This window comes from Polyodon spathula, chromosome 1 (genome assembly GCF_017654505.1).
Source record: "Polyodon spathula isolate WHYD16114869_AA chromosome 1, ASM1765450v1, whole genome shotgun sequence".
NCBI classification, from domain to species: domain Eukaryota; kingdom Metazoa; phylum Chordata; class Actinopteri; order Acipenseriformes; family Polyodontidae; genus Polyodon; species Polyodon spathula.
Window position 1 is genome coordinate 38083864 of NC_054534.1, and position 14125 is coordinate 38097988.

At 37.1% G+C, this 14125-nt stretch overlaps 1 protein-coding gene across 1 annotated transcript; it reads left to right on the forward strand.

The window, feature by feature from the left end:
* The first annotated feature begins 137 nt into the window (after positions 1-137).
* LOC121318314 (S-phase kinase-associated protein 2-like) lies at positions 138-9678 on the forward strand. Its single transcript, XM_041254838.1, has 10 exons — positions 138-293; positions 2099-2343; positions 2560-2671; positions 3082-3225; positions 3365-3499; positions 4055-4153; positions 4579-4706; positions 6899-6950; positions 7326-7433; positions 8124-9678. Exons 1-10 carry the CDS (start codon positions 280-282, stop codon positions 8335-8337), a joined length of 1251 nt encoding a protein of 416 aa, XP_041110772.1. The 5' UTR covers positions 138-279; the 3' UTR covers positions 8338-9678.
* Positions 9679-14125: the final 4447 nt, after the last annotated feature.

The window sequence follows — 14125 nt, forward strand, 5'->3', positions numbered from 1 at the left end:
TACTTAGGGTATACAATATTTACTCAACTCCGTGATGTCCGGTTCCATTGAGCGTTTGTGGAATTTTTCTCTATTTTCCTTTACGTCAGAACACTGAGAGCCAGTCAAATTGCACTTCCTGTTTCAGTGTTCCAAAGTGTATCTCGTTTATGTTTTAAGGCGGGCTAAGAAGCGGGAGGTTTAAATTGTCCCGCTTATACATTAATATATTGAAATAAACAATATATAAATACGTTTATAAAACGATCTGATTAGGACGCATAACTGGAGCAAACGAAGATGTTTAGAGAAAGGTAATGTTGTTAAATCCTTACAATACATTTTAAATGTAGGGTGATCCGATGTTCTGCATTTCCTGTAACTTAGTACTACTGGAATCTATAAAGGAACAGTTACCCAGAATATTAATATAAATCAAGACTGTACATTAATTGGGGGCTAACCTGATCGTTGATATTTCAGGATGAAATAATTAAATTCAACTGACCTGAAGATTACACAGCGATATACCACCGTTTTTTTTTTTTTTTTTTTTTTTTTTTTTATATCATCAAGTTCTTTATTTGTAAGTTCTAGGGTCTTTTTGAAAAAGTTGCGCGTGCCATTAAGTCTGCTATTGTTTGCTGTAAAGAAGAATTATCGATATCAACTACATGCTGCAGCTTGTATGGTAAATAGTAGCCAGTGCAGTGTGTGTGTGTATATATATATATATATATATATATATATATATATATATATATATATATATATATATATATATTAGCTCAAAGAGCCAGCTGCATTGCAAGAATTTGTTCTGCTGTATAAATTAGTGTTTGTGTCGATCTGCTACGTGAGCTCAAACAGCACCCGGGCCTAACTTTTTTTCAATCGTGTCCTCTGCAGAGTTTGTAGCTTTTTGCCTAGCTCATTAATTAGGAATTTCGGTCGCGGTGGGAGGGAATTTACTTACCTGCTGTGATCAAGTTTATTTAGCATTTGTTTGTCTGTTGATAGGTTAACAAGTAAAATAGACTCTTGGCTACAGTCTAACACAGCATGTAATTCCAGACAAGAATACCAATACCTGTATACAACAGTCTAATTAGATGTATTTCTGGCTTTTTGTTTTTGTTTTGTTGGTTTTTTTTATCCATAGAAGCGTAGTTTAGGCTTCATATTGTAAGAATATGAAGAATATATTGGAGCTAATACATCTAAAACAGAGTTGCCGGGTCCGCGGTTTTCCCGCAGACTTGGGTACTTAAAAAAAAAAAAAAAAAAAAAAAAAAAAAACACAGCCGCGGGAAATAATGAGTTGCTGGTTTGATAATGTACATTAGTGGTATAACTTTAAAAGATTAAACTGTTTTCATGTTTGCAATATTGTTTGGGATACAGTATCGGCATTAATATTTCAATAAAGGGATCACGCTGTAATTCCCTTGCTGGTCTGGGATAAATGTTGATTTGCCCCTTCAGAGCTTAAGTACGAATTTGTTGACTGAGACGTATGGACGTTTTTATCAAATTTAAACTAGATATCTTACAAAAGCTTTGGATTATTATTATTATTATTTTTTTTTATGTGTAGGCCTGCGTGTTAATAATAAGGTTGCTTTCAGTTTAAAAAATAATAATTTGGCTATTTAAGTGACTGGGCTATAATCTGAAATCAGAAATCTGGCAACCCTGATCTAAAACTATATACATTTGGAAACTGTAGATGTAAGATCTTGGTATTCCAGTAAAGAACTAACAGTAAAATAAATTTACATTTTATTGGAGCACAGTAAATTTGGCCTTTTTATATAGGTATAATCAGTTTCTGCCAGGTCAGGATATTTTGTTTGTTTCTTCCAGCTTGCTCTGGATTTGTCCATAATTTGTCCACTTAATTAAATAGGACAAAAGCAAATAATGTCCTTTCTGTTGTGGGAAAGAACAATGGTAATATGGGTTCAGCAGTGAAGCACAGTAAAACAGGCAGGGTGTGGGAGGTGCCAATGATGCATCAGGCTATTAACTACCAAGGGTCACACGCAGGCCCAGGAATGTTTGTTTATTTTCTGTAAACTGTAGTTTATTAATTTTTTTTTTCTTTTAAAAAACACAGAAAGCACCTTCAGGAGCTCCCCTCCTCCAGTGGGAACTTGCGAAAGTGGACACAGCTGCAGGAAACCAAGACGACACACAAGGCCCCTTTCGTGGACAATTGTGAAAATGAGTGCACTCCTCACGATCTGATACAAAGCTGGTCTCCCCCGCAGAAAAGACCCAAAATCTGCAAAGGGAAAGAGAATGAAGACGTCTCCTTTGTTCTCGCTCGGAGGCCAAGGAAAAAGAGAGAATGCGAAGCAGGTAGGACATAACAGGAGTGTGTAGTCAGTGCTGTGTTTCTGAAGAGCATAGTCAGGAGAATATATCCTAATTTGTATTTGTAATCCTTGTCTTTACTACTGTTTGTCAAAACGCTTATATAATTGTATTACTGTTTCTTTTTGGCACTGCTGCTTAAGTGTGAAACCTGAAGAAATTAGACTGCAGCTAATGTTTTCTTTGACTCTCTTTATTCAGTGATTTCCTGGGACAGCCTACCAGACGAGCTGCTACTGAGAATATTTCATGGCCTTCCGTTGGTTGACCTACTGAAGGTTTCCCGAGTGTGTAAACGTTGGCACTGCCTGGCGTAAGTCATTTTCGTGGAATATGAATAAATAAGTATGATGTCTGAGCTGCAGTTCTTATCCTTTTAAGATCCCTGTTAAAGAAAAAAAAAAAAAACTAGCAACAGTAGTAGCAAACTTTAGAGAGTAACAGAAAAAGAAAAAACAGGAATGAAGCATAAGCAGACACATACAGTTCACAGAAGACCTATAACGTTACCCCTGCGTCTGGAGCTATCTTCTTATTGATACCTTCAGTGTGTGTGTCATGATTTGAAACAGGAATTTTGGTTTGGTTGCTGGTCTCTTTTAAAACCCCTGGAGGCCTTGGGGTATTTTTTGTGGACAGACGGCTGTGTCATGAATGTTCAAGCTAATTGTAGAAGACTCCCAGGAGCTGGCGCTGGTTAACAGGTGTTTCTTTATCCTCCAGGTTCGATGAGTCTCTGTGGTACAGCGTTGATTTGACCGGAAAGGCACTGCTTGCGCCCGCCCTCAGTCAGGCCCTGTCAGTCGGGGTGGTGGCCTTGCGCTGCCCCAGGACCTGCATAGGCATACCTTCTCTCAAAAACCTAAGGTGAGCTGGAGACTCTGCCCCTTTCATGAATTTCCATTATCACAATCATTTTTGCAGTTGATGTTAGTGTTGTATTAACCTCAGACCCCATTATTCGAAACTCACTAGATTCATTGATTTGTTTTTTTTGCCTATGCAGGTCACTGCGTGTTCAACATCTGGATTTATCCAGCTGCACCATGAGCGTAGCAGTGCTTGAGGACGTCATTGGCCGTTGCTGCAGGCTCCGGAACCTCAGTTTGGAGGGACTGGTTCTTTCAGATCAAGTCCTAATGTAAGTGCCTTAGAAGCACTATCACCATAGTAATACTAATGTATTTGTTTGGTGTGGTATTTCTTGCATCCAGTAGATGCAGTGTGTTGCAACTGGGCATATATATGGTGACACTGGTGTACCACATCTACTTTGAGGTTAGATATGATTCAAATTGGGGTGCTTTAAACTTGAGGTTGTTTGTATTTATTTATTTAATTTATTTATTTTTAAAGTCATTGTGATGACTGAAACAGAAAATGTACCAAAGCTTGAAGTCAAGTATTCTGATGCACAGAATATCTTAAGGACATGGCTGTCCTAAGATCTCATTTCCAATTGTGAACTAAAAACTCAAACAAAACAGATATGTTTAAAATACCACCTCAGACAGTTTTAAGAAACCATTTAAGATGAGTGTTGATCTGTTGCATTTAAGGGGTCAACCTTTTACCCATCCAAAAAAAAAGTGAACACTGTACAGCTGATTATAAAGATGTATAGATGCTGTCTGTTGGTAAACCGTTAAGAGGCTGAGAGATTGTAAGGCTTGCTCTTTACTTGCCTCTTGTGTAGATGTTTAGCACAGAACCCTGAGCTGCTGCGATTGAACTTGTCTGGGTGTTCAGGATTCTCTGCACATTCACTGGGAGAGATGCTCCACCACTGCACGCGGTAAGGCTTTCTCTGATTTTTGGGGGGGGGGCACTCAAATCTAATTAATGGTCAAGAGACTTGGTAGGGCAGAGGGTTAATGTACCAGCCTTTCCCCTGCGAAGGCTTGGGTTAACCTTTGACTGTAGTCTACATCACAGAGCAATAATATAATCAACCCAAAGAAGCTTGCAGGGTTATGTGGGGAGACTTTTGTCCCATTCGCACCAAACTAAACTAAATCTGTAACGTCACTGATAAAGTATGTAGAGCATGCCTTCAGAGTGTTATTGTAGTCTTGGAGTTCGCAATATGCCATTATAGCTTTAAAACTGGACCTTGAACAGAACTGGGCAAATTTGGTAACAGTCCTGAGCATTGCAATAGTGTTTCCTGTATCTTAAGATCTTTTTTTTTTTTTAATTCTCTCTATGTCTGATTTACAGCCTGGAAGAGCTGAACCTGTCCTGGTGTGAATTCACTTCGGACCATGTTAAAGCAGCCGTGAACAACATTCCTGAAAGTGTCACACAGCTAAACCTCAGCGGGTACCGCCAGAACTTGCACATTGCTGGTATGTACGGTAATGACCTGTCGCTGTGAAAAATATTGACATTAACACGCAAAGTAGTACGCTTACAGTGCCTCTTTTTTTTTTTTTTTTTTTTTTTTTTTTAAGCTCCTCATCACATAAATAGAATTTCAAGTACAGTCAAACTTGGTTAACTCCATTGCCATTTGGTGTCGACTTATCCAAGGTGTCAAGTTAACCACAGGTGCAATGAGCCATGGCGTTAACGTGCATGTAACAGAACTCGTACGTTTAGTTACAATATTTATAAATTCATTTTTAGTTAAATGTCCTTATGAAAATGGTTGAAAGAACTGCAGTGAATGAATGAATCAATTACAGTACAAACTTGGTGTAATGTCGTTGCTGTCTCAATTCACTTGAATGTTATTCCATGGTTTATTAGCTAGCATTAATGATGTTTATTACTGTTCTTCTGCACCAATCTACCACTCTGCTGCTGCTGTTTTCGCCGTGTCTGTCCACACACTGTCTGTATACCTGAGACACGGGCGCGACGTGGCACCACTGGGCATTGTCACGATGATGTACTACTAGTCTGCACCTGGACACACAGGAGCAGTATGCACTGTGCAGTACAGCAGTTGTCAGTACCACACTGTAGGCTATGTACTCAAATGTAATTTACATATATGGCCAAAAGTTTTGCCTCGCCTAGTAGAATATTAGGATGCAGACATAATTTAAGAAAAAAAACACCATAAACATAGTTTCAATATTTTATTTAACGTCATGCAGTTTAAGAAACCACAAAATGGTATCTCTCAAGTCTACTGGAAACTACAATAGTATTACAGAGTTTCATGTTAGATTTCGAAATGTCACATTTTTCAATTTTTGGAAAACTACAAAGTGATATGTAATTTCAGTATATCAATGTAACTATTTATTCTGTAGGGTGTGATGCAAAACTTGTGGCCTGTAGCTTTAATGCCCCCCATATAATCTACTAAATAAAAACACTGGTTAGTTTTTCAAAGTTGTTTTTCTGTCATCTATATGCAGGTGTCTGAAATGAGCGATCTGAGCTTAGCAAAGAAACATACAATACTTTGCTGACAGGAAGTAGCCTACAACTAAAGTGTTAGAAAATGTATCCTTTTACAGCCAGTTATTTAGTAAAAACAGTAGCGAATTACAGAAATAATAAATATAATTTTATGAAATATGGGAGGGATCAAACACTTCAGGGTGCTTGGACACCTCCACAGACAACAGCTTCATTCATGATTTTTTCTGGCAAGCACGTGGCTGTCATTGGTTAATCCACCAACGGTACCGTGTGGCAGCCAGAAAAAAATCGATGGACTTGCAGTATTGTCCCGCACTGATCTATCCAACACAATATGATACCATTGCCGTGCCTGTCTGTCACAGGCTTTAATCCTTCCGATTCTTGACCTTACTTCTTTTATGCTAGGTTACGTTGTATTACTTAAAGGGACAGCAGTACATTTCTGGACACTACACAGCAACACAAAGGAATATCTACTAGAAACTGTCTTTAGGGCATCAGATGATTCTTAAGGGTTAGTTTTACGGTAGGGGTTGCTTCAGGTTAGGGTCAGGGTGGTTTGATATTGGAGAGGTGCCGAGCTCTGGAAGTGAAAGGTGGGAGTGCTCGGCAAATGCCCTCGATTCATTGGATGCCCTGAGGAAAGTTTCTAGTGGATATTCTTTTCTTCTGCCACTACACTTTGTACAACTCATAGTTTGATTTAAAATAAGAATTAATCAAATAAATACATTGTTATTTTTATGAAAAAAATCCAACCGTAAACTGTTCCCTATACTTTTAGGTATTGGCTTGACAACTTAAGTTAACAAAGGTAGGTTACACAGAATTAACTCTGAACAAAAACAGTACCAGTATTGAGTGTCGAGCTACGAGTAAAGCGTGGTATCAAATTAAAAAGTAAGAGACAGGATGCATATATTTTGTATGGAGAAAATTCGACACAGTCTTGGTCTCGAATTAAGCAAAGATGTCGAGTTATCCGACAGTCGTGTTAACAGAGGTTGCCTGTATATTTCAATTCCTAATTCACAAATGTGAAATACTGTTGGTATGTAAACAACCCAAAGTAAAAGTTAAGCATCCTCATATGAGTTTTTATAAACTTGGAACTCAAACATAATACAAATACAAATTTGTATTTTTTTTTCCCAATTAGATGTGGAGGTATTAGTGGAGAGATGTCCAAACATTACTAACCTAGATTTGAGGTGAGTAACACTCTTTCCTTTATTTTTTCAGTTTAGTTCAGATAGGTTCCAAATTGAACTGCGCTAACTTCGTTGATTCTAGTTGCTGTTTTAATTCTCTCAGCACAAAGCAACTTTTAAGGAAGGAAAATCCTGAGAACTGTCTGTAGTGTTGAAATAGTTTTGCAGGCTTGAATATGTTGGTCAGGTGTAACTACGATTGGGGGGTGGGGTTGGGGGGGGAGACTTCCGTAGTTTTAAATTTCTCGCAACATTAATTGTTCTACAAGTGTATTCTGGAATAACCTCCAACTTCATTTATGTATATTGTTTATTGAATCAAGCATTTCATTTTTGTGTCACTAACAGTTTCTCTCACTTTGCCTTCTTTTCCAGTGACAGTGTCTTGCTGACATCAGACTCTTTTCAGCATTTCTGCAAACTCCCAGCCCTCCATCATCTAGCCCTGAGCCGGTGTTACCAGATCCACCCGGCGGCCCTGGTGTGAGTACAGCATTTTAGGATGCCTGGTACTGACCCCCACAACAGCACTGTAATAATCATAGCATATACACTACTCCACTGGAGCACTGCATTGTGCTAGGTGAATGGATATGGATCAAACTGCTATGTAACAGGAGCCTTATATCCATACCTCCACATAGACAAGGTCTAATCACTTCAGTAATTATCATAAGAGATTAAATCGGGTGCACACACTCTTTCCCTTCTTCCCGTCCCTATTCTCATGGAATCTGTTCCAAAAACAAAGAAAGTGATCTAGTTTTTAAAGCAAAATTATACAATACTGACAGTGGCCAAAATGGGTTTTTTTGTTTTGTTTTTTTCTGTTCATCCACTTTAAGGTATCATTAGTTTTATATTTGTTCATTATATTTTAAAACATGTTTATTGTCTTTTAAATAGCATAAAACAGAAATTGATGCATTATTTTATCATTTGATGGGCACTAATGCCAAAAGAGTCCAACTTCTTTTTTTTTTTGTGTGTGTGTGCTGAGAAGTTAGATGTCATTCTGATCATACTATGCTGAAAGATGCAGCGCACCTGCAGTACGGTACTGCCTCACACCATATAAGCCAATAAAAAATTGTGATTTACCCTTTTGAAATACTGCCTTCAAAACTATATTACTGAGGTCGCTGACCGTGTTTGGTTGGTTTTATTTCACAGGGATTTTGAGAACTTTCCCTCTTTGAAGATGCTGGAGGTTTTTGGGATCTTGCAGGACACAAGCCTACCGATTTTGACAAAAGGCCTGCCGCACATTAAAATCAACTCCTGCTATTTTACCACCATCGCCCGACCCACTGTGGGAAGCAAGAACAGCAGGGACATCTGGGGCATCTCCTGCAGGCTGACCTACAGAGCTCCGTTCACCTCATAGTGAAGGGGCACTGACATTGCCAACCTGACATTTAAAACTGCAGAGGTAGTTTTGGGACGGTGGTGGTGGTGGTAGCTACTTCACCCTAAAGTTTCAAATACCCCCTCTGACAATATGCCGCCCCACACAAAGGACACGGCTATTTTATGCAATATTTTAAACAATGGCTGATTTTAGCATATGTGCAAATGATGATGGTGATGGAGATAAAGGTATCATTTTTAGAAGTTGTAACGATAACTTGTTTCCATTGTATTGTTTTAATGTTCACCCCTTCCACTGGAGTGAAGTAGTGTTATTTTTATTTAAATACCCATTACTTACATTACTCAACTCTCCTGTATGGGTAGTTTGAAATACTGTGCTTCCAGGCAAGAGGATTTATATGTACATAAGTCATGTTTTAAGGTGGTTTGCTGTAGTTTCTGATCTACATGGAATTGTGATAGGTGTGGTAACTGCATTGAACGACCTCAAGTGTGGTGTCCTCCTCGTAATTGTACTGTTAAAATGGGCTCGGAGGATAGATAAATCATGTATTCTGAAGGAAAACTATAGACAGATGAACACAGTAGCTGAAATGTTTACATGCCGACTTATAGTTTTCCCCACAGGTATGATTTGACTTTTTTTTAAAGTTTAGGAATTCTGGATTTTTTGGGTACAACCGGACCAGGATTTTTTTAATTTTAAATCTGGCAGCTGCTGTAGTTGTAGGTTAAATGTTTGCATATTAAGACACTCAGAAATTGACTGACTAGTATAGTTGTATTAATATTGTTTTTTCTTGTTGAAATGTTACATGAAGTTGATGCCTGTAACGCTACATTGTATATGTTGACTAAAACTAGACTAAAGCTTTGTACTCTACTGCTGTTACTTTTTCTGACTTGGAATGTTGCCCAATCATTGCAAGACTGTAAGTAAACATTAGCAGACACAATACTAAAATAAAGGATTTTAATTATCTTGGGATATTGAAGTACTGTATTTCTCTATTCACCCCTGTAATGTACTGTTATCTGTATTCAGTTATTTTAAAGTGTTAAAGGGTGAAACAAGTGTCTGGGTGGATGCAATTAATAAATAGAGAACAGCTTCGTCAGCTACATTGTTGTCTCTTATGTCATACAAACAAACCCTGGGAAATTGAAATTCAAAACTTAATTCAATAGCTTCTTTGTACAACACCTTGTAAACAGGTTGGCTCGTTTGGTGACGTCAGGCCAAGAAATGCAGGACACAAAAGGGCGCTGATGCGCCGATGCGCAGGTTTATTGTAAAATAAAAGGTTTGAACAAAACAGAAACAAATGCTGAACTCAAAACAAAACGGCACATTGGCCAAAACAAACAAAACGCTAACAACAAACCCCAAAACAAGTATTGTGCTGGTAGGTTCAGCATGAGAAGCAATTGTTTTATTTCTTTTTGTTTTCGTTCTCTTGACTATCCCGTTCTCTCAACACACCAACCCAGTCTGTGTGAAGCACTCGCTCTTTTATGCAATTGAGACTCGATTGCTAATCGATCATTCAATTGAATCTCATTTCACGTGCAGGCTGTGCCAATTGTGCACTTCCCGTTATCCCATACAAATACCCAGTTTAATCTGCATGTGAAGTGATTGTGCAATCCCTGTGCCTAAATACAAATATATATTTTAAATCACCTGTGCTACATAACTCGCACTTTGTGCACCACTACACATATAAACATCCCACATACAACATAAAATGTAAAATACGCACAGAGGCAGGGCACCACACCACACACCTTTAGAAACTAATTGCACCTCAAAAGGCATGGCTGTATTTCAAGATTCATCAACTGAAAAGTTCTCTGGCCTCAACCACAGTACCTAGCTGGCAGTGGGTTACTGTCATTTACCTGTGCTTGAATCTGGCTGAGTGAAATAGGGTTGATGGTCTAAACTTCAGCCTTCAGTAGACAGGGGTTTGGTTCTATTTCCCGGCAGAAGCAGAGAAGTGGATTTGCATGGAGACAAAGTTGCTCCCTCCACTCTTTCCTAATCCAGCATCTGAGCACCAACATGAATTTCACAAGCGCACCAAAGTTAGGTAGATTGAAAAAGAAGCCTGTTTTTTTAGGAGCATTACAGCAGTGCTTCCCAAACCGGTCCTGGGGACTCGGTGTCTGCTGTTTTTTTTTTTTCCAACTGAGCTTTCAATTACTTAATGAGACCCTTAATTAAATTGAGTTTGCTGAATTAAATCGTTTTAATTATTTTCAGCTCTTAACAGTTGCATATTTCAATTAGCTATACCATTTTATAAGTAACTTGAACTCTGCAACTGTTTAACAACTGAAAACAATTAAAACTGTCTAATTAAGCAAATGATCAGTTCAGTTAAGGGTCTAGTTAAGTAATTGAGAGCTCAGTTGGAATGAAAACCAGCAGACAATGAGCCCCCAGGACTAGGATTGGGAATCACTGCATTATAGGACCGCCCATGAACAAAACTAACTTGGCTACAGCAGTACTATAATGCCAATTTAATCCAGGTCCTGGATTAGACCCTTTTAATCAAATGGAAAGGATTACAAAGGGACTAAAACTCATCACTGGCTAACACTACCTGTGTTCAGAATTCTCTCATTTGAACTACAGTCAGACTAAGATCATCCTTGCCTTGACAATCCTAATACTTTGCGTTCAGCCAAAAAAATATATCTTTGGATCAATGTAATTAAAGTTCATGTGTTGCTGTTGTAGGTACTTTTTTTTTTTTTAACAAAACTTAATGGTACAATTTTGGATTTAATAAATTAGTGAGACAGTTTCTCTACATGTAGAGAAGAACTTTTGATCTTGACATTTTCTATCAATTAATCGGAGCAAGTTCCATATGAACGGAATGGTAGTAATAGTCTACCCTGAAAAATTCTGGAAAATAATACATTTTCCATTAAAATTAGCTGAATAATTTTAGTACAAAAGCTGTTTCAGTAAATGTTGATTAATGAATATCAACAAAAAAATGTAATACATTTAAGATAACTCAGATGAAAATAAGACTTTTATTGCATAGCAATCCAGTCCTGGTTTCCCAATGGGTTTAATTTGGACACTTTAAACCAAACTTGTTACCTATACACTATGGCTAATCAACCTATACAACAAGAGTTATTTCCATCCATCTGTAACTTGTGTAATTAATCTTTAGTTCATTTAAACACTAATGTATGTGTGTGAATTTTATCATCAAATAATGTTTTACAATGTTTTTTATTTTAAAAAAATAATAATTACATGTTTGTAACAATTGTAAAATAAATGCTTATATAAAAAACACCACTAGTTTGCTAATTTCATTGTTTCTTAAACCAGGGCCAGCTGCAACATCAGCATTTTAAAACCAAACTGGAAGTTTGCACTAATAATGAAGTTATCTTCTGTTCTTAGCAGTTATAACTTATGAATAAAAACTTGTAAGATACTTTTCAAATATGGTGCGCATTTTAGTAGCCAACACATCTGAACCAATACTATTGTATAGTTATGCATTAATACAAAGTTTAATTGATACTGACTGAAATATTGTGGGGAACTGCATGGTCACATACTTATAAAATATAGTAGTAGAAACTGTACACTTGCTCATGTCATGGGAATATTCAGGATTTTTCATCAATATTTCAGGGGTAAAATCCAGGCAGCCTGGACACCCATCCTTTAGCCTTCTTGCTGATTTAGAGAAATAGTTAGACATTTTATACCAGACTGAGTTTGTGATTCAGTGTTTGAGGATGAACGTGTATTATTATGAATATCACATAAGGTTAGTACTGCATCCTGTAGGTCCCAGGTCGGAACTCAGATCTGTGGCTATCCAGAAGCAATAATATATCAATTCTGAGCTGAATGGTTTTTTACTGCATTATATTCAGAGCACCTAATTCCACCATTACATTTAGTGTGTGTGTGTGGATACTGTCTGGCTGTGATTATAAAATTGTAAAAGGTTATAAAATTATATTACATTAGTGTCTACATTTTAAAACATGCGTATGGCTAAAAGTACACAATATACAGCCTTCGACATTTTTGTTTTGAAAATATGGAAAGCAAAAAGAGTTAAAAGGGTCACACTGCAAATAAGAACTAAGAAATAAAAAATGCTAGCAAATATTCCTTTAATCATTGTACAAAATGTTGGGGTTTAAAAACGTTAAGCACGTTTCTCCACCAATCAAAGCTGTATTAGCAAGTACTCCCTTACAGTAGATAACTGGAACATTCAGATACAATGTGAAGAAAAAAAGAAAAGCACTGAAACAGTAAAGAAATCTGTAAAGCTTGAAATGTTTAAAATATCAATGAAGACCTTGTTTATAGGTTTCTAATCGCAATAAAACCTTGATCAGAGGGTATTACTTTGGTAATCTTGTCTATACTAGGAAGCATGTTCCTAAACCAGATCATAAACCCAGAAATTACTTTTTAAATTCATTCCCCACTACATATTTATTGTTATTCATGGGCATTTGTTCTTTAAATTTCATTTAATTTACTTTTTATTATTATTTTTAATAAAGAATGAAATTTTGACCTGACAGATAATAATCTTTGTGAGAAACAGCAGTTTAAGGAACCCATTGTGACAACACAGCAAGCACAGCAATAACCAATAAAGCATACTCTGGAAAAATAAAATCCTATAAAACTAAAGCCCTTTCTTCAATGTCATTTACTGCTGGTCACCACTATAGTGTCTAATTACTGGAAAGTACTTATTTGAATCTAATGAATTATGATGTATAGTAGTATCAGCTGGAACCTGCTGGCAGTAAATTTTTATTAAACCTGCACAGCAAACAACAATTGGGTTAGCATGTTTTCTAGTGATGATAAGCCTTATCGGTAATGGTTGCGTTTGGATTTCTTTCAGCAATGCTGCATTTCCATTTGAAGTGATCGAAAGTGCCTTGTAGTGTACGTACCAGAGCGATCGACAGGAAAATGCTTTACTTTTTGTCGTTAGGCATTCGCCAGTTCTATTTCATGTACTAATGCAAGCTACCTCAAAAGACATATATCCAGTGAATCTTTGTTTATTATTTGAACATCTATATAAACCTCACTGTGACGAGTAACAGGTTGGGGTTTCCAGCTTTCTTGGGGGAACAGCATCTGTAAGGTAGCTGTATCTTAATGTGACTGTGTACTACTGCAGCCCCAAGGACCCTCTTGCAAATGAGTTGCAGGTGTCAAATGGCTTTCATATCCTGGTTAAGCAACGATGAATTGAACTGAATCCATAAGGAAACATTTGTTTTCTAATTCATCTGAAGTAACACCCATCCAACACATCAAGCTCTTTGGTAGCCGTTTTTTTCTTTGGTGAATAATAAAAATGACCTCCCTATTAACCAATACCAAGGTCTTAACTACAACAATAATAATACTTATTTCTTGTTTTGTGAACATTTAAACACTGGATATAGATAACCTGAGAATCACTTAATACACTGAAACATGAATGTGAATGTTTCAATGTGTTCACCATTTTGTTTCAATCTCTTCACCATTGCCAAACATTGTCGCTCTATTCCACTCTGCTTTGTGCAGTATGCTCTCATATTTCTGTAATTAAATCCCCCAAAAGCTGTTTTGGTTCCCAGCAAAACGTTGTCAATAAATGAAAATTGCCAATAAGCGAAAAGCCCCCATTTTCAAGTGTATTTATATGGAATGATATACACCGTAGTTGTACAAATGTGGTACTAAAATACATGTGTATTAAATGTTAGTGTTAAAAAAATTA

Excerpts from the sequence above, each read along its gene's own strand:
- LOC121318314 (XM_041254838.1), top strand. Across the intron at positions 3,500-4,054 it reads CTTTCAGATCAAGTCCTAAT|ATGTTTAGCACAGAACCCTG; the intron begins GTAAGTGCCTTA and ends CCTCTTGTGTAG. Across the intron at positions 4,154-4,578 it reads ATGCTCCACCACTGCACGCG|CCTGGAAGAGCTGAACCTGT; the intron begins GTAAGGCTTTCT and ends TCTGATTTACAG.